This window comes from Sebastes umbrosus, chromosome 23 (assembly GCF_015220745.1).
Source record: "Sebastes umbrosus isolate fSebUmb1 chromosome 23, fSebUmb1.pri, whole genome shotgun sequence".
NCBI lineage: Eukaryota > Metazoa > Chordata > Actinopteri > Perciformes > Sebastidae > Sebastes > Sebastes umbrosus.
Window position 1 is genome coordinate 16,109,452 of NC_051291.1, and position 21,407 is coordinate 16,130,858.

Sequence of the window (21,407 nt, forward strand, 5' to 3'; positions counted from 1 at the left end):
TTGCTTTAACTGTGTCCTACATATCACAATATTATTATGAAGAGGTTTGCTGAGCATGCATGCCCTTTACTGCAACATACTGCCTCATTACTTGTTCAGTAGCAACTAACTAACAACACTAACTAGAGGTAATCAAACAGGCAATCATCAGATTAACCAGTAGTGTTCAAATAACATGTTGGTGAGAATAATAGTCGCAGAGACAGCTGAAGAAAGTGAATCATGTTGCATATACTGTAGTTAAAACCACAGCTCCATCTCTGGCAAGGATTGCTCTTGTAGAGAAAGAACTTATTGTAATCCACCGACTTCTTCTCCTTCAGAGAGAAAAAAAAAATCATCAATAATTAATCACTTAGGGGTTGGATGATGTAATTGTTCCTCCTTTGCTGCAAAGTTCGACTTTCTGAAATGGAAAGAATTATTTCTAACCTTCGCCTAAATTCTTCTTACCTTTGTAGAAAAGCAGCTCATTGCTTTCTGAGGAATGTGCAGCGGAGGTGTGTGTGCGTGCCTGGTGTCCGACGGAAAATAATTAGCTGGTCTGTTGGGCAGCGGAGTCTGAGAGAGGCAGAAGCAGGGTTTCTGCATAAACTTTTAATGTGTGTGTGTGTGTGTGGGTGAGTGTGTGCCAGCCATTGTTGAATTTTAGGCCGATTTCTGTATTTTGGAAGAGTTTGGTGTGTGTGTGTGTGCGTGTGTGTTTGTGTGTGTGTGTGTGTGTGTGTGTGTGTGTGTGTGTGTCCAGACGGTATTTTAACATGGCTAGCCGACTTTTAGCAGCCCACAGTTAAACAGTGACTCACAGATTCCTCTCTCTCTCTCTCTCTCTCTCTCCCTCTCTTTCTCTCCAACCTCATCTGTTTCTCCCTTGACTCTTTTTCCTTTCTCTTCTTTTTTTTACCAATTTCCCTGGTTTTCTTTCTCTCTCTTCCTCCGCCTTACCGCCCCCTCTCTTTCTCTCTCTCCAGGTTGGGTGCTGACCATAGCAGACTTCAGGACAGAGGTGCTTTTTCCTCTGCTCCTCCCCCCTCTTTTCTCCGACTGTTCCAGCTGTAAACCCAGTAAGTTACAATTTGACCACACCATGTTCCTACTCTGAATAGCTTTAAAAACAATATCTAACTCCTACCATGATTATAATGGTGTTTTTATAGTCTTATTTGAATAGAAAACATATGTTTTTGTGTGGTTTCATATCCCAAAGGGCTCATAGAATGTAATCAAGCTCATATTATACACACAAAAAAGTATAGTTTTGTCACAGTTACCTCCTAAAGCTTAAAAAAAAACTTGAACTATCCCCTCTGTCCAGCTTTCATTGGTTGAGAAAGCTAAAAATTAATGGTAATAGGGATTTAAATTCCCCCCGCTATACATAATCAGGAAATACAGTACACACACATGTAGGAACACTTGCACAGGGAAGGTCGTTTCAACGTTAGAGACGCCCAAATGTTCTTGACTGGAGCTGCTGATAAAAAAAAAGTTTCCTGACACACACACACACACACACACAGCCCCCGAGGGCCCCTGGGACTTCAAAGAGCCGTCTACTGTACCTCAGCGACACCTCAACACCAGGTGCCGCAGAGAGGAGGAGGAGGAGGAAGGAGGGATAGAAATGGAAATGCTGAGGGGGGGGGGGGAGGAGAAAGAGGAGAGAGATAGGGAGGAAAAGGGAGACCGTGGGCATGAAAAGAGGGAGAAAGAAATCAAGTTAGAGGTTAGAAAATGAGGGAAGAAAAAGAGTGGGAAGTAAGCAGGTGGAGATGAAGAGACAGGAAGGGGAAAGCTTCAAAATTTGGCATAAATAAGTCGAGAAGAAGAAGAAATGGGGATGAAAGGCGACCGACAGACAGACGAGGAGTTGCAGCCAAAGACGGAGAGATGATGCGGAGGGAGGGCAGTAACACTCTGCTGCTAATACCCCCGCTGCTTTGTTGTGAAGAGCCCTAGTTCCCCTTTTAATGGTGAACAATTCCTTTAATGATAGCAGTAAAACACACTCACTCTCACACACACACACACACACACACACACACTGCTGTTCCTCTCAGCCTGACAGGAAATGTGGTTCAGAGCAACAACGTGACGAGTCACAGTTCAACTTTTACAACTTACGGGCCCGATGCGCACTCACTCACACACCAAAGTTCAAATGCAAAAGCAGCGTTTATAGCACGAAATGTTTTTTTTTTTTGTTACACATGTTAGTGACCTATATGGGGCAGAAATGTGTCGTCTTTGTCTAATTTGGGTGCCTGTAAGCTTTTGAATTAACTTGTTTGGAGGCTGTCAGTCACGCAGACAGGCAGGATGTGTGGGTTTGAAGAGTGAATCGCACTGAGAGCGAGGTATATTCTTAACATAAAGCCATTTGGTGAGCGCTTTGATCGCAGCTGCCTTACAGTGTTGCATGGCTGCCACAGTGAAAACCTTTGAGTTAGAACCCCCAAACCTGGCTGTGTTAGTGTGCATCTGTTGAAATATTCATCCACACAGTCTCATCCTCAAGTTGTTGATTTCTCTTCGTGAGCCATGTGGATGAATAACGCCAGAACTTGTAGCTACATTTGTTGGTTAGTACGTGGACTTTAACACATTTGATCATCTCCACAACAAACTGTAAACACATTACAGCTGTAAAACTTGATCCCCGAAGCACCTGGACGGGCCGATTATGTGTCTTAAAGGAATAGTTTGACATTTTAGGAAACACGCTCGCTTGTCTTGCTGAGAGTTAGACAAGAAAATCAATACCAATGTCACGTATGTACGGTTAATATGAAGCAACAGCCATCACCATGATGTCAACCAGAGAGCACTCCAGTTTTTACGGATTAAACAAACAAGATCAAACGTGTCAACTAGCAAGCTGCTAGGCAGATGTTTTACCTTTGGACAGAGCCAGACTATCTATTTGTGCCTGCTTTCAGTCTCTATGCTAAGCTAAGCAAATCGTCTCCTGGCTCCAACTTCATATTCAATGGACAGATATGAGAGTGATATATCAATCTTCTCATCTAACTCTCGTCAAGAAAATGAACAAGCCCATTGTCCCAAATTGTCAAACAGTTTCCATTAGTGGATTCGAAACTATTGTAATGTCGCTCCTGAATCTGAAAATTACAAGTCATTCAGATGGAATATCCAACTTCATCTGTAGGAAAGTGGTTTTACTGTGTGTGTGAATGTGTTACAAAAGGGAAGCAGAACTGTACTAAAGATGAGCAAGTATGGAAGTGTAAAATTACAAAATGTTCTGTGCTAGCGTAGTCTTTTTAAAACACAAATCAGTGGTATTTTTCTTGCAAATTATCTTTTTTGTGTGATAGAAATATGGGTAGCACCTGTGTTCAGTATAGCCCACAGTTCTTTTCATGCAATGCAACGTTAAATCGCACAGTATACAATAGAGTGATATATCATGCTCCGTAACCACATAATGCCGAACGCCCAGCAGTGAAACTCCAGAGCTTAATTCACAACCGGCTCTCTCTATTCAAAATGCAAATTGAGACTGCAACTTATACAATAAGGGACGAGTTTGCATTCCCCTCACAGACTGTTATGGGAGAATTGTTTCATCGAAAAAGAGCATTTTAAAATTGGTGCTTCACAGGTGGCCAACACCAAGGACTCACAAACGAACAGCGAGACAAGGTGACCTAACGTAAAAAACATGACAAAACCTCCACCCTGCTGATGTGTCCTTGAGCAAGACACCAAATCCCCAGTACAGCTGCAGCAGTGGGGTTCTGGAGCCGAGCCTGACCTCTGACCTCCCTGTGGAGGGTGGCAGACAAAAAGAGATTTTCCCTATGGGGATTAATAAGGTATCACATTATCATTTGAATGCAGCTGATTGTATCTTTGTCAGTCTACATTTCAGCCTGTGGACCTTTCTGTAGAGACACGTGATGTGACCTTGTCACGGTGGGTCTCCTGTATCTGTCGGGGAAAGGTCTGCAGACACTAAATGTCAAATGATAAAGAAACAATCGGCTACGTTGCACGCCTCCCCATCTCTCTAGTCATTTATCAGCATTCAAGCTCCAATTTGGTACAACGTCACACCTCTTTCCTTTTGAGTTGTGTTTCTAGTTGTTGCCTTGCTGCAGCATTCAGGATTCAAACAAACCAACTCGCATACAGATTAACCACATTTGTTGGTCATTATAAGTCGGGGTGGGGAAAAAAATCAATTCACCTATGTATCGCGACTTTTTTTTTTTCGATTTTGAAATACATTTTTTAATGCCAGAATCGATATATTTGCTTCATTTGAGTCTATACAGAGGTAAAAGGAAGTTACCGCTTTTGTTGTTGTAGTCTGAGAAACGCAACGTCATATCCGTTCCATATCCGTCAACCTAAACAAACAGCAGCCGGCCGCAGCGAGCCGAAACAAGAAAGTAGAAAACGGCGGAGGCTCCACATGGATAAGACCTGCACCCTCACATTTTAAATACAAAGTGGTAAACACTACACATACAGTAAAGTATGGAAACACTTTGGGTTTCACACATTGACAGGAAAAGCAGAGCTAGATATCATGGCTAAAGCTGCATGCTAACTCTGTCATGGACAGGAAACGCTATCGTATTGCGGTAACGTGCAGTTAAGCTAACCGTCACTCGCATCTCCGTGGTCAAATTGACCGACGCTACAAATGTAGAGCACCTATATACTGACATTTATGTTAAATGCATTCAAACGGAGCTGACCATGGATGTATAAAGAGAACGGAGCTGACAGGAGAGCTAGAGACGGACTTGGCGAAGTTAGCGGAAGTATACGAATGTCCGGTTTTCAAAATAAGGTTTTAACAAAAGCAACTGTATAACACAAATATGGAGATAAGATTAATTGGATAATATTCACCAGATGTATAACACATAATACCTGTCCCTTATAAATTAAAAAGAAAATACCACTAATTTGTGAGGGAAATGTCTTTAGTCTTTGATTTTTGGGGTTGTTGGAAAAAATGTAATAAATAATGACTGATATATTTGACTTCAGGACATCTCTGACTACAAATATGCTTAAAATCAAACACTCACTGTATTAATATAGATATTTTCCAAAATAAAAGTCTCTAGAAGTGTTTGATTAAACTTTTTCTAGTGTGAAAAAGGTAACAAAAATCGCAATAAATCATAATATCAAATCGCAATCCTTGTAGAATCGCAATACATGTCGAATCGGCACCCAAGTATCGTGACAGTATCGAACCGGGAGATAGGTGAATCGTCCCAGCTCTTATTATAAGGCACACAATGTATAACAATAGTACTGTATATAGGCAATAAGCACAGCTCAACTTCATATTATTCTTTCTGTGGTTTTCCAAACTGATTTTCAGATGTTTCTGGGATAAAGCGGCACAAAAATGTCACAGACAAATCTTTCACATCTCAGTGTGCACTCATTGCAGTGCTATTGCACAAGACCAAAGGCCAGCTAAAGCAAACTTAAGAAACAGCAAACACTGACATTCTCTCTCTGTCTCTCTGTGTGTCCTCTTTCTTTCCGTCTCTCTCTGTCCCTGTGGTCAACAATCCCTCCGCTGGCCTTTATCCCCCCCAAATCCCCATGGACAGAGAGTCAGGGGAGGGAGAATGCTTAAATGCTTTGAATGATGGTGTGGAATGCTAAAACGTGTGTGTGTGTGTGTGTGTGTGTGTGTGTGTAGGGGGGGAGTAAGGAGCAGTGGGTGGGGTAGTGGTGGGGTAGGGGGGTCTCCTGCCTGGTCTAGGATCTGGTATGCGTGACTGAACAAGAGGAGGAGAAAGAGAGGAAAAGAAGGAAAAAAAATCCCCCCACCAAAACCTGCCTTCCTAACTTCTAAAGACAGACAATGGCTACTGACTGGTCTGGCAACCCTCTGTGTCTGTGTGTGTGTGTGTGTGTGTGTGTGTGTGTGTGTGTGTGTGTGTGTGTGGTGTCACTTCACACACAGGACACGTCCATGATGGAAAGCAGAAAGAGGGGAAATCTGCTCTAACCAACTTTAGATCTCATTACGCCGCACAGACGCAGCTCTGCCACATGTGAAATGAAACACTGCAAAAATATAACCAAAGCTAATACCCCAAAAACCTTCCATTTAAACCATGAAATCCACTAAATACAACCTCTAACTTTAACTACCTTTGCGCTTTGAAACCTTTGAGACGTAAATGTAGACCCCAACAACTACCAGTTGAGCTGAAACAACTTTTTTTTTTCCGCTGCATTTGAGGGTTAAAAGCAGACGTTGATGATTAAAAAAGCCAGCAGGGTAGAACAGCTTCCTATAATAAACGCCCTGGTGATAATTAATTACACAGGCACTGCAGCCAAATCAAGACGGCAAGCATCCATTTTGAATCTCCTCGTAAATAATAAAACAACACAACAGATTTTTTTTGTTTGTTGAGAAGCAAGGCTGGACTGATCAGGGACAATACACAGAAATGCGTGGGCGGTTATTAGGAGCAATGCATTAGAATAAAAGCCCTTATTGTACTAAATGTGCCTTCATTGTAGGACAACACCATAGCAGTACTGTGGGAATAAACAATGTCAAATTACCAAATGTTCACATTCTTAATGGAAAAAACAGACAATAATGGATTGCTACACCTACACAAAAGTAGTCCACACCGCTCTTTTCGTTCATTATATAAATATCTTTAATTGTTTTAACCGTAAGAATATAAAACAATTTAAATTTTGGGATTCTGCATTTTTTTTTCTTCTTTACAAACACATAATATACAGTACATCTTTTTTTATTTGTCAAACACACACAGCTTTGTCAGCAGGACGCACATCCGTATATTAATTTTTCTAGCAGGTCATTGCATTACATTAAAAACGCGCACACACAGGCCTCCATGTGTATGTGTGCATGTGTGTGTGTTAATGTGTGTGTGTGTGTGAAAGAAAAAGAGAGAGAGAGGGAGATGGGGAGAGAAAGAGACGCATTCCGCTTGTAACCCGACACGGAGAGGGAGAAAGAAAAAATAATCGATTGCTCCTTATTCTAAGCATGTCTCAAAATGGATTCGGGGTATTTTTATTCAGGGAGAGATGGAGAAAAAGAGGAGGGAAAAAAAGATATCCTTACCCTCCTCTCCCTCCCTCTCTCTCTCTCTCTCAGCGGTGAGAGCAACATGAATATGAATGCGACCTGTGTTGGCATTAACGTGGGAAAATAAAGCCATGAGACAAACCCTGATTTGTTTCGATCAATGTAAGATATAGAAATCACTTCAATTTGAAGTACGACACTCCACTGACATTTATGTCCACCAGCGTCCCTTAGAAAAAATACTCCTATAACACACTTACATGGACGTATGTTGTGTTTAATTACAGTCTGATCATATTTCTGATCTAGCATTATAGCGCTTCAATATTCCTATATCTCTATTGTATTATTATTGGATGTAGAGCTGCAACGATTAATCAACCAACTGTTAAATCAATCGCCAACTATTTTAATAATCGATTAATCGGTTTGAGTAATTCTTTAAGAAAAAAACATCAGGATTTTAGTCCATTTAGTAGAAGACAAAGTGACTTCTTCTACATTATTGTAGAACTATTAAATTAATCAGCAACTACTTTGATGATAGATTAATCGGTTTGAGTAATTTTTTAAGAAAAAAAGTAATAATTCTCGGATTGCAGCTTCTTAAATTTGAATATTTTCTGGTGTCTTTACTCCTCTATGCATGTAAACTCTTTGAGTTGTGGACAAAACAAGACATTTGAGGACATCATCGTCGACATTTTTCATCATTTTCTGACATGTTGTAGACCAAACTGATCAATTAATCAAGAAAATAATCAACAGATTAATCAACAATGAAAATAGTCGTTAGTTGCAGCTCTAACGGGATGACTATAGGTATTTCTTCTAAGGGTAAGCTGATAATCTTGTCTCCTTTATATTGGCCAAAGCTACACGTCTCGAAAGGGCGTGAAAGTTGGACTTTATCCCTAAAAATGAGGAAACAAACGATAAAAAAGCTCTCGCACACAAGCGGGTTTATGTTTTTTGCATAAAGCGTCGTCATTAAAATCTGAATACATTTTACAGCTCGCTGTCCTTCTCTCTCTCTCTCTTTCTCTCTGTGGGAAATTGTTGCTGTTTATGGGGGTAAATTAACAAAGGTAGTTAGATTGTGTCCTGGTCTCCTTTCTCCAGCTCTGCTCATGGAGGGAGGGATGGGGGGAGGGGGCAGACACAGTCCCTTTAGGCACATTTTCTCCCAGTCTCTCATTCTCGCTTTCCTTCTGTTTTTTTTTTTTTTAACAGTATACACCCTTTAAAAACAACCACATACGAGGTAGCCAAATGTTTTTAGGCGTGATGGCTGTAGCGGAGATTTGTCGTAAATGTCTCAAATCCAGACTCACTGTAAAAAGAACCCAAAAAAAAAAAAGTTTCAAAACCTCACTTTGCTTTAAATGAAAAGGTGCATGCCACTTTGGATGGTTTCACTTTGAGAATTTTTCTAGAAGCAAGTGTCAGTATGTGTGAAACGAGCTGATTTGCATTTGCAAGTTATTCCAGTCTGATGTCAGAATTTCTGAGATATCAAAACAATCGCTAATTTTCATGAGCTCCTTGCAAAAAAGTTCTAATTGCTTCCTACCAGGCAGAATATTAAGTCATATCAAACACTAATTGAACTCCTGCAAGGCCAACAGAGAGAAAAAATAAAAACACTTGAACATAAAATTCTGGTCACATGGGAGAAGCACACCTTACACGACCACACAGGAGGGAAAAGGGAGGTTTTCTCTCTTTTGAAATAAGACAAGAAATGTACCTGCCCAACTATTCCCCCTCCTCATGTCCCCATCCAAAAACAAAAACAACACAAACATCTCCAATCACCTCACTTTCTCACTCTCTGTCATCTGCCAGAGTCCCAGGTTCAACACTTTAAGGCAGGGGAGCTGTGTGATCCTCTCCAGTCCCCTCTTGGTGATCTTGGTACATCCATACAGGTCGATGCCCGCCAGCTGGGTCAGGTGGTCGGCTATGAGCTCCAGCCCTTTGTCCGTGATGCGCACACACTGTCCAATGTTCAGGGTCCTCAGCTCGTGCATCTGCCTCACCATCCGGTTTATCCCGTCGTCGGAGATGTGGCACGAGCACAGGGACAGGGACTTGAGCTGGTACAGCCCCTGGGCGATGTACGCCAGGGTCTGGTCCCCTATCTTGTCGCAGAAGGACACGTCAAGCCCAGAGAGCCTCAGGGTGCCCATGGCGAGGTGCATGGTCCCAGTGTCGCTGATGTTGTCACAGGAGCGTAGGTTGAGGCTCCACAGGGAGGTCATGTGGGAGAGGTGGATCATCCCCGCGTCTGAGATCCCACCGCAGAAGCTCAGGTTCAGTACCCGGAGCTTGGTGAGCCCCTTGGAAATGTGTTTGAGTGACAGGTCCGTCAGTTTCTGACAGTCCTGGAGGGTCAGGTACTCCAGGTTCAGACAGCCCTCCGCCGCGCTGCGGGTCATGCCCGCCAAGTGTCCAATCCCCACGTCCGAGACATGCCTGCAGGACCTCAGATTGAGGCTCTTGAGCCGGTGGAGGCCCCAGGCTATCAACAGAAGCCCAGTGTTGGTGATGTTGCTGCAGCCACCGAGCTCCAGCACCTCCAGGTTCTTCAGGTACTGAGCTATCCTGCCCAGACTGGAGTCTGTGATCTGCTTGCACAGACTCAGGTTCAAGACCCTCAACGACGGGATCTCCTGCACGAACGCGTGACCCAAGCCGTTATCCGTGAGGTTGTAGCAGCCGGACAGATTGAGGGACTCGATGTTGGGCATGCCCTGGATCACATAGCTCAGGCTGCGACGCAGGGACAGGATCTGGACCCTCCGGATGCCCCTGGCCTGGAGGCTGGGGAACAGGGAGGGATTGGCCCGGCGGAGGTGCAGCTTGGCCTCCACCCCCCTCCACACTGACTTGTGGTAGGATGCGTCCCTCCAAGCGATACACACTTGGGCTACCCTGCCTTTGTCCCTCACGTCCAGATAGCTGAAAATCATGGCCAAAATTTCCGGGAAGAGGCACGAAATGTGCGTCTCCATTGTTTTTCAAACCCCAGGCATATGAAGAACTAATACTCCACACCTCCAAGGCTGAAAAAGAAAAACCACCCTCTCTCTCTTTTGCAAATTATGCAAAAGTATCAACAGTCCCAGTTATCTCCACAGAAGTAAAGAAATAGGATTGAATAGTATTGAACTGTGCAAGAATCGATCCAACTCTCTCCAACACCACCACGTGATCCTCTCTGGTTGCCTGGTTGCGCAGTAGGATTCAAATGCATTAAAAAAAAGCAGGAAAAACACCCAAAAAAAAGCGTTTTATTCCTGCCTCAACTCCTCTCTCCGCCAAAAAAAGAAGAGGCAAAGGGGGGCTGCAAGGGAAGAAGGAGGAAGGAGGAGGAGGAGAGGAGGAAAAAGCCTTCAATGCTTCCTCTCTCTCTCTCTCTCTCTCTCTGTCTCTCAGACGACGCTTCCTTGTTTTATACCCACTAAAAGCCTCCCTCTCTCGGCCGAGCGGGGATCCAGACGGTCGTACATCGCAGAATAAGAAAGAATAAACACTGTTAACGCCGCCTATTAGAAAACATCTCCATGATAGAAAGAGCAGAGAAAGATAGAGCTGTGTTTGTAGGCAGAGAGTGAGAGAGAGAGCGAGAGAGAGAGAGAGAGAGAGAGAGAGAGAGAGAGAGATGGGCGTCCTGGGCTCAAAGCCTTTGTCTGCTCTTTTCAAACCGACTTGGCAGGGACCCCAGCACTCTAGCAGCACGGGAGGGGTGACTACAACAAACATTTTCATTATTATACCTTTCAATTTCGATTCAATAACAAATAGCTAATAGCGTCGTAATTACAAAGCTAACACGCAAACATAAGTGTGTTAATATATTTAATTAAAGAGCTGCAGTGCGACATTAACTGTGTCATTTTTATCGAAGCACCCCTCTCTCTGCCTCCGTGTTGGTTGGTCCCGCCTCAGCTGGAACGGTGCGAACAGTTTCCCTTGGAAACCAACTTCTTACAATTCAGTTCACTTTGGGCTTTAACCCTTTGAGAGGACCACACAGGAAACACAGGAGAGCACACTGGAGAAGCCCACTTCACTCTTTAACTTGGCATGAATATGTTGCTTTATTATTGTTGTTGTTATTGTTGTAGTGGAGATAGTAGTAGAACAGCCACAGCAACAGAATACAGTGTTCTTTGTCTCTTGTAAACAGCCTCTCTCTCTGTCCACTCTCTCCTCTCTGACTACTTTATTACAAAACCCCCAAACATTATAATAATAATAATAGATTTAACATTTCATCAGTCAAATATTGGGCTGTTTCAAAACATGCAATAAAACACAGCTTGAATAATAATATTGATAATATTGGAAACAATGTACAACAAATACATCTATTTTAAAGGGACTGTTTGTAAGAATCAGAAATGCTTGTTAACAGCGACACCTGTGGCCGCTAAGTCAATGAAAGTCAGCATCGGGCTCGAGCTTGTGCACGCTCTAAATAGACATGAACGAGCATCGCTCAAAACAGTGAGGCGACACCAAGCCCCCAGGACGTGCGCCGGTCGACGATCCGGACTTTCGTAGTGGCCAAACGGTGGTACTGCAACTTCCGTGTCAGTCGCGTTGGGCCCAAAAAGCCTTTTTCCCATAGACTTACATTGGGAAAGAGACGTCTGTAACTGAGCGGATAATTTGTTTTGAGGTGAATCAACTTCCCAGTACGTACACTCTAATAGCCCTTATTTAAAAAATTAAGTTTTTAAAGTTGTGAATTGCACTAATAGCTGAATCCAGAGTTATTTCCCTTCCTCCGTTCATGTGAGTGAGACCCAGACTAGCGAGGCTGGAGCGCAAGCCGTGAAGACGGCGTGACGTTGGGACCCCGTGACCGAGTCATGTGACCGAGCAGACGCTACTGCGCATGTCCCAGTTGCCCAAGATCCGCTAAGATACGGGTACTTTTCCAGACGGAAGTCGAGCCATTTAGGCTTCATGCGCCAATGAGCAACTCTCATAGGAATGACCAGGGCCCCGCCTCCAACGGTGTATCCAGTTCAATTAATACATCCATGGGCGACACACGTCAGCTAAAACCACAATATCACTCTATATTTCACCTGCTTGGCAGTAATGTTAGCTGACCAGACAAAGGTCTCTCCATGAATCAATGCTGATCCTAGTGTTGGCTTTTCCTGCTTCAACTTCCTGACCGCGGTCGGAGGACACAGGGAAGACACCGGCACCCGGTCGGAGACGATAACGTTTCTCGCTGCGGAGTCCCGTCACTTCACAAGACACGGAAAACTTCTGTTGGTCTGGAGGAGCTGCAGCAGTTATTTCTGCACAAACGTCCACTGTACATTCACTAGATATTCTCAGAGCTACGAAGTCTTTTGCAGTGTGTAGTGTGCGCGCATGCACGTGAGGTGAAGCGAGCTGAGTGAAGGCAGGCAGGCAGGCAGGCAGGCAGAGGAGCAGCGGAGCAGAGACTCCGGCCCTGGAGACCAAAGCTACGTTCTCCCCCGCGTACTACGACCGCCGCCAACACTGTTTTGCAAGACGGGCTTCACTAGATATAACTTTGCGGTTTTGGTGCTTCCGTGTAGTTTGTGTTGGAGTCTTGTCTGAACAGCGTAGCCTCACGCGAGCTCACATATGCGAGCGCGCATGGACACCCACCAGGGTGATTTATACGTGTAAGAAGTTTCAGTCTCTTTAACATTTCATCAGTCAAATATTGGAATATTAACTGTTTGAAAACATGCGATAAAACACAGCTTGTATAATAATATTGATAATATTGGAAACAATGTACAACAAATACATCTATTTTAATTCACTTCAACGCACTTTATTGGTTTGATACTGACTCTGTGTCAGTGTGTGTGCAATATGAGTGTATTGGTTCCTTCAAATGAAACTCGTGAGCTCGTGTTTTTAACACGGGAGGTCATGTATGGGAATGTGAGATCCAAGCGCAACATTTCAACAGTTTTGAATCCGTGTAAAGAATCTGCTCCGACAATTTGGGACAACGGGCTTGTTCGCTTTCTTGACGAGAGTTAGGCGAGAAGATTGATATACCACTTTCATATCTGTACATTGCATGAAGTTGGAGCCTGGAGACGATTAACTTATAGCTTAGCATAAAGACTGATGGTGCCTTCAAATGACCCTCATGAGCTTGTGTTTACAACATGGGAAGTCGTGTACACAATATGCTTGGCGTTCAAGAGATTAAGTCGTGAGAACACCGCTGCTGGGCACCGGAAATATTAATGTGACTGTCGGCGTCTAGAAGCCATAGAGGCTAACAATTTAGCAAGCTAGCAAGCTGGTGACATAATGCAGTAAATGCAAAAGCATAATGACAAGAGGAAAAAGATGAGGCCATTGGGAATATCAACAATTTCCGCAGACATAAAATTACAAAGAAAAACAATATTCAACTAAAATTACAATATATTAACTTATTATGTGCCGAAAAATGAACTTCCACGTCCTTCGCAATTTCTGACAATGTCAACAAACATGTCAGAACTCGTAAACCCAGAGCTTTCAGAAACTTTCCACTTACGAAGTTGTGAATACCACATGAGGGGGGCGTTCATATGGACTCTTCTCATGAACATGGTAAACACGACCTCATTTGAAGGCACCATATGTCCCTACACACACTGAGACGTATAAAACTATAGTATGTGCCACAGTTTAATTTGAGATCTGTAGGCTAAATAAGACCAAAAAAAAACATGTCTCTGTGTAACATCTGTGTTGTTACACTGCCAGTGAATACATTGTGTACACACATATGAAAGGATGGGGTGTCCTTAAGTGACTGTGGTGGTAAAATCATCCATTAAATCTGTAAAAGTCTCGTCTCTTATGTGTCTCTCATAAAGCACCGAAATAATCACTTTGAAGCTGTTGTCTCACATCTGCCATTGCTTTATGTTTTGATACTTGAAAACTCACTTTAGTCTCAGCTGGTGGTGCTGAGAGAGTGCATATGTGTGTATCAATAGATAGCTATATGCGGCAGATATTTTCCTAAATTGCTTATGTAATGTATCGAAGCATGCAAATGATCAAATACAGCAGCAAAGGTAGTGTGAACAGTGCATCTTTTATACTCTCTACCAAGTTTCATGCCCTGCAGTGGGCCTCTCTCACCCCCGGAGTAGCCTTGGTCTGAGGGTGTGTGTGTGCACATGTGTGTGTCAGTGTTTATCTATATGTACAGTATGTGCATGTGTGTGTGCGTGCACAGACAGGAGAACAGATGTATTTGCATATGTTGTTTTTGCGTATAAACAGTATATTTTTTATACGCTTGCAACGCTTTTTCTCACTGTTTGTAGGCTTCTCTCTCAGTGTGTGTGTGTGTGTGTGTGTGTGTGTGTGTGTGTGTGTGTGTGTGTGTGTGAGAGATAATATGACAGGGGAGCCGTTTGCTGAAGCCAGTGGAGTGTGGCAGAGTGGCTGAGAAAGAGTAGAGGAGAAAGAGAGAGAGAGAGAGGAAGAGCTGATGAGAAACATAGCGGCAGAGCGATAGGAGGAGAGAGGCAACAGTGATCAGGTGAGGATAACGGAGAGGGAGAGGAGCTGCAGAAACAGGCCTCTTTACATGGAAAGAAGCAGCCGAGCACAACTGACAGCAACTCTCCTCTCATCCTCTCTGTTCTCCTTAAGAAGAGATTTTTTTTCAAGTCTGTCTTAAAGCAATAGTTAGATGCCCATGTGTACATTTAATCATTTTATGCTTGCTGTAATCTTCCCTTCTGTTCTTACTGGCCGTTAAAAGACCCCTCGTTTTGTACAAAAATACATCTCAAAGTTTATCCGAAGCCATTATGACACGTCAGCAGTTGGAGTTAGACAAATCAAGTGAGTGTCTTATATGGTACGTGTCCACAGCCTCGGTTCTTTCCACGCTTCCCATTCATTGTCTATGTAAGCAGCAGTGCAATGCATTCTGGTACAAATCGAGAGACGGGGCTTCACGTTGGCCGCTCTTCATTTGCATAATATTGAGGTCTAGATGCAAATCACAGGCGTCCGACGCGATTCACCGCCTTTGGAAACTCCCTTGAAACTTTTAAACAAAGCGTTGTCCATCTAAAATAAAGACAGATTCAGCAACTGCATGGCTTATTTCTGTTATAAAATGTTTTCAGAAACACATTTCGATGAACTATTTTCGTGATATAAGAGAAGAAAGTTTCCAAACGAGCCGCCATGTTGGTTCAACTTTGAAAGCTGGGAGCAGCAGCAGCCCACGAGGGAAAGTGTTCGTCCAGTCAGTTGCCTTGTGCCTAGTGGCAGCCCATCAAGAGTCCAATGCTGGGAAGCGAGACAATCCGCGATAAAAAATGCCCCTGTGAACATGTACCATAAGAAAGCTGCAGTCTTTTTAGTCACAAAATCCCTGATTTTGTTACTATCGACCCCTCTAAAAATTGTAAAGGCTGTTTCCTCATCATCATCTTCCTCAACCGAACTTCTCTTCTATAGCCTATTTTTACCTGCTTTTGCTTCTGTCTCTCTTTTTCTGAACTCCAACTGATGGATGGGTCACATTAGTTTCTCCCTCCCTCTCAAATACACATTATTGGCATGAATAATGAGGTCAAAATGTTGCCAAAGTCAAGAACACTTAGCTTGAGTTTTTTCACAAGAAAATTATATTAATACTGTAATAATAACTAGAAGAAAACAACTAATCCAGATTTACAAACCCACATATTCATACTTGCAGAACACAAGTATAGGTACTAATCAGAAGTGGTCCCCCAGGTTTTCCTTTCTATTTCAGGTCATCATAAAAACAACTCACATGGGTCAGATTAGGGAACGCTATAGTTATAAAAAGCATACAAATCTTTGGTGTAAACGTTGACGTACCAAAACGGCCTAAACGCTGGATTCCGAAATACAGATCATACAAAATGGACTGAAATGGTCTGCTGACTATTTCTGATGTCCCTCTCTGCTTTTAACTTCTATCCTGTAACTTCATCAAGGGCAAAAAAAAAAAAACACGCAGTTAACTGCACTGTCCCCTGTGGCTGCCAACACCTACGTCCTTGGTACTCGGGCACACAGTGTGTCATGCATTTTCAAAATAGAGATCCTGACATGAATACCAAGCTTTATAATGATCGTGTAAACACCTTGAGTTATAAAGAGAGTGGGAGATTAACACCAGCTTCCAGCTAAATGTGGCTAAATTGCAGTCAGTTTGCTGGAACAACCTTCCGGGATTAAAGACAAAAAACTAGCTTGGTCATAAACCAAAATGTGATTTGTCTCATCCAAATGTTCTGTTAAACCAAACTGTACACGGATTCTTGGCCCTGTCGGCAGTTTGCCTCCACGAATTTATGTTTGTTGGGTTCAAAAGGGAAAATAATACCCGGCCAATGTGGCTTTAAAAGTGCCAGCCAGACTGTGTTGTGTGGGAGGTTATTAGCAAACTTTTTAATGTCGGTGTCAGCTGTCGTCTGTACAACGAGACGATCACAGACAAGAGAGGGAAAGAAATAGAAAAGACATGGAGAAGACGGAGAGAGGCGGATCTATATGCCACAGGCTTTCTCTTCAGCAGCAGTAGCTGAGTCTCTCTCTGCATGACCTGCCTCTGTGTGTGTGTGTGTGTGTGTGTGTGTGTGTGTGTGTGTGTACTTGCTCAGCGTGCATTTTTTCTGTTTTTCTGTCTCCCTCTGTCTGCCTCACATCACAGCTGTGTATGTGTGCGTGTATACCTATGTGTGTGTGTGTGTGTGCACTGCTGTGGTGTGTCATACCTCTCCCAGAAAACCCGCTGGGCCCTAGCTAGCACTCACACTGAGCCAGAGAGGGATGGGTGAGGCAAGGGAGAGGAAAAAAGCGAGAGGGGTAAAATAAGGAATGGGTCAGAGGAAAAAGGGAGGAAGAGTATTTTTAGAGGATGTGTCAGAAGAGATGGAGGGAAATAAATGTGTGTGTCATCTCCCCCAAAGTGTTCCTCTCCCAAGATTCTACTCGTCACGTGACCCCGTCATGTGTGGCGTCTCTTTTTTGTGCATGTGTGTGACTTAACGTGTCCTGTGTTTGGTGATTCAGGGGAGGGCTCTAACTGCATAATTGCTCGCCTCGACAACGTGCTTCATCTGCACCCGCAGCGGTTGCTGGTTGCCAAGGTTACGTGGGCGTGTGTCAACACGTCCCCCCTGAAAGCAGACACCTTCCTGACTGGATATTACCATGACTCTGTAGATTCTCTCTCTCTCTCTCCCCTGTACGCACACACACACACCAGTACATGGAAGAGAAAGCAGACAGTGTGTGTGCGTGTGTGTGTGTGTGTGTATACGCACATGCCCGCTCACTGTACACTGTAAGTGATGAATCTTTTATGTTCCTTCAGGTGTTTCCTTGCTTCACCGGGGCTTCACCTGTACAGCACTGAAACATGGCCCGTGTGTATGTGTGTGTGTGTGAGTGTAGCTGCCTTCAAAGCTCCTCTGCTGTCTCTCTCCCTGCTCTCTTATCGTTTTCCAACTCTTTTTTGCATCCCATCCTCTGTCTCTCGTTCTAATTCATACAATATGAATGAAAAGTGTTAACACAGTTCTGACGGAGGATACAGGTCTGATCACCCCACCAATTTAAACTTTTCAGACCGAAGTCTATCATCATTAATTCGCTCGCCAAGGCAAAAATATATCTGTGCTTTTGCATCGAGTTCAGCTTATGACACGTGAATTTATGCCGCTGACAAATTGACAAACAGTGCTGACAGTGCTGACCTTTGAAGGGAACAGAGAGCTGGAGGGTCCAAAACTAGAAGAAGAAACGGAGTTTGGGTCACAAAAACGGATATTTTTGAAAACGCCTTCTAAGTTGCAGATTTTTAAAACCTCTGGTTACTTTCTATCAGTGTGGACGTTGAAAACGGAGCGTTTGGGAAACGATGACGCCCTCTCCTCATTTCGCACATGCCCATTGTTGCTTTGAGCATGCGCCAGAAACAATAACAAAGATGGCAGACTACTGGATTTTTTTACATTTTGTTAGTACTGCTCGGACTACTTTACATTTGAAAAATGTTCCAATCACAGGAGGCCAAAGCAGGGAACACATTAAACATGTGGAAGCCGAATGGTGATTGAATTTGCTTTTGTGCGATTGAAGGAGAGGTTTGGAGCACTGTGAAGGGCTATGGACATAAACCTGAATAACCTCCCTTTCCTCATTTATGCATGACAGTTGATGACAGCAGAGTGACGACAGTCATACAGTTGGACCAGGAATCCAATAACTGTTATTGAACTGACTGTAATGAAGCCGAAGGAAAGCAAGTGAGAAGGGTGGTAACAAAATTCCTTGACCCTCAACTTGTGATCTCACTTGTGGTTACATGTAAATATTGCGGCAAGCTTTTAGAGTTGTTTTTGCGTCCAAGTGTGGACGGGTATATTTTTTAAAACAAAGGTCGTGTGGACAGACTTTATTTTTTAAACGTAGGTGAAAATATCCATTTTAAAAAATACCTGTATATATGACAGACAGGTCCAAGGACACACGAGCACAAATAGGATGATACAAATACATCTCTTAAAAAAAGGTGTGTTAACTTATTGTCAGCCCCCTGGTGGTTAGCTAACCGTCACGAGTTTGTATAATAGAACGTGTCAATGTGATAATAAATGTACTTATAGAGATATTATTGTTAGTTGTTGTGTCTTTCTAGCCAAACAGCTGCCGTGGTGCTAACGTAGCAGCTAGGTGGCTCATGATAAGAATTTGTGGTCATGCTTGGCTCGTGATTGGCTCGAGCGAATATGTGGGCGGGACCATGATACCGCAGCTCCGGCCCCCCCCCGATCACTACTACACAGACTCTGGCTCCAAATGACGTCAAAAAGGATGGCATCTCCCGTATCCGGGACATTTTGGCTTCACTTTTGTAAAGCGAGAGGAAGTTTAGACGTGTCGTCCATGTAATTATTGGCTACATGTTGACAAAGTCTCCTTTTTTCATCCCGATATGACTTCTGAAATTTTAAGGCAACTAGACGACGTTGAGGTGTCGGTCAGCATGACAATAAACAGGATGACACTGACAGTGAACGGTGACGTATTAGATGAGATGCACAAGAGAAAAAGGGGGAAAAAAGACCACAGATGATGGAGGTAAACAAGAGAAGGAAGAGAGCAGATGTGCACAGAGAGAGAGGTCACTGCCAGGAGGATGCAAGCCTCCTTTTCTCTGTGCAGCTCTCTCTTTTATCTCTCTCCATCTATCTCTACCTCTGTTTTTACTTCTTTCTTCCTTTTTCGTTCTCTTTCCTCTGACAACTCGTCTGTGCTTCCGTCTCGCCACAACGCCTCACAGGCTGAATGTGTTTGTGTACATATGTTTGTGTGTGTGTGTGTGTTATATGCACTGCCGCCCTGCTCCAGTTTTTGCACCACACAGGCTGCTAGGTGTGTGCGTGTGTGTGAGTGTGTGTGTGTGTGTGTCCTCAACAATGCTTTTCTTTTCTGCCAGCTCTGCAGTCTGACATAGGAGATTTTTCAGCCTTGTGCTCTCTCTCCCTCAGTAGTCAGCATTTTGGCATTTTCTCAATGCGCTCTGTCATCTGTTGGCATGAATAGGCTGCATATTGTTTGTGTGTGTGTGTGTGTGTGTGTGTGTGTGTGTGTGTTTATCTGGCTGGATTTTACTCTCTGTTTGTCTGTGTTTGTGCGGGGGACCATGAAGGTGGAAAACAGCTCTTTTTCAATCTCAGAAATGGCACTAGGCAGGTTTTTGATGCGGACGTACACGTATAGACTACCATTACCAGAGTTGTAGGCAAGATCCATTAAATGGGGTTCAAGGCAAGTGTGAGAGCCTGCAGAGTCAAGTTTGACGGAGAGAATGATTGACTCCTCTGCCAAGGTTTTAACCAGCACCTATTCAATACATTTTCACTCTGTTATTTGGGTGTCACCCTCATGATTCACCCAGGACAATGCATTTGATTTAAATTTGAGATACAGAAATTCACCAAGATCGTGGTTTCTTCTGATGCAGTGGAAATGCTGTCAATTTAAAGGCTAAATTAGTCAATCTCCCTTCAAATCCATGTGAGAACATGTTAATTGGCGAACCACACCACTGGAAATTAAATTATAAACATCTAACCTCTCAACCCCAAATTAAAGTAAAGAAAAGTTTCCAAAGATACCAAATGTGTCAGCGTGAAATGTGTAAAAATTATCAACAAGACATCTGTATGTGTATCTATGTTCGATGGAATGGTGAAGCCACAAAAATTAGAATTGGGTTGTAAACATCATATCACTTAAATGAAGATACAGAATATATTTGTAATATTATTATACAGAGTAAGTTGATTTGTCCAACCTTAAAATTACTAAAGCGGAAATGCATTTTAAAGCCAAATTCACACCAGAGCAGCGATGAACTGCGGCCTGAGGCAAGCTGCCATGCAATGTCTAAGAAAAGTTGCGGCGGCCACTCCCGAGTTCAGCAAGCTGCGGCCGTTTGATTCTGCGGTGAAGTGCGGCCAAACTAAAAGTTGGGAACAGTTCAACTTTTAGCGGTGAAATGCAGCCAGAGAGGACCCGCAGCCAATCAGTAAACAGACCCTGTGACTCCTGTGACCTGCTGACCTATATTACAAAGAATTTCTTCCCTGCCTGAAACACAAGAACACACCTCCCGGCCGTAGAAGAATGAATTATTGCGGCGCGCCGCTCTTTACCGCTGCGTCGTGTGAATTCAGCGTAGGCTAAGGGGTTAATTTCCTCCTTATTGTAACTAGCTGCAGTGTAGGCTGAAGCATGATTCCCCAACTCTTTCTTGTCATTATTGTGGACTAAAAATTATACAGTATTTGCTAGAAAACCTAAGATGAAACTGTGTGAGACCAGTGTGCATGACCAAGACATGTCTGAGTCAAAATAGCTTTTGGACCGAGACATTTCTCAGAAAAAACTATGAAATATCGACAAAACTGACTGAAATACAGAAACAGCAGCAAGTGAGCAAACCATCGAGACAAAGATGACTCATCAGTGACTGAATGTGCTGTCAACAATATTACTCACCAGCTGCAGTCTCACATCAGACAAAATTTGAATAGTCAGAGACATTTAAGTCCAAATTTAGGTTCTTTACATGTTACTGCCGCTCAGGACCATTAAAGTGCAAAGAGCAGCTTGGAGTCAAATCAAAACTTCCATCCACATAAAAAATTGTTCGGCAAATTGAAACATCTAAAACAAAAGAAACAAAAAAAATCAACCATGCATCTGACTGTCCTATACAACCAACTAACCC

At 43.3% G+C, this 21,407-nt stretch overlaps 2 protein-coding genes across 8 annotated transcripts in view; one reads left to right on the forward strand and one right to left on the reverse strand.

Annotated features, from left to right (window-relative positions):
• Nucleotides 1-21,407, forward strand: part of wnt5b (wingless-type MMTV integration site family, member 5b) — a 103,994-nt gene that overhangs the window by 54,995 nt on the left and 27,592 nt on the right. For 2 of the 7 annotated variants that reach the window (XM_037760426.1, XM_037760428.1), the window contains 2 exons: nucleotides 972-1,064; nucleotides 14,503-14,651. The exons of 2 other annotated variants lie outside the window; for them this stretch is intronic. The gene's annotated coding sequence lies outside the window, so the exon portion shown is untranslated. Of the gene's footprint in view, nucleotides 1-971; nucleotides 1,065-5,883; nucleotides 5,951-14,446; nucleotides 14,652-21,407 lie in introns of those variants that run through there. 3 more of the 7 variants (XM_037760425.1, XM_037760427.1, XM_037760430.1) reach the window with 2 other exon arrangements.
• On the reverse strand, nucleotides 7,950-10,785 carry fbxl14b (F-box and leucine-rich repeat protein 14b). The gene has a single exon (XM_037760431.1). It carries the CDS (start codon nucleotides 10,099-10,101, stop codon nucleotides 8,899-8,901), a length of 1,203 nt encoding a protein of 400 aa, XP_037616359.1. The 5' UTR covers nucleotides 10,102-10,785; the 3' UTR covers nucleotides 7,950-8,898.

Bases quoted from the DNA above. Each gene is read 5' to 3' on its own strand.
- fbxl14b (XM_037760431.1), bottom strand. From the start codon at position 10,101: ATGGAGACGCACATTTCGTGCCTCTTCCCGGAAATTTTGGCCATGATT.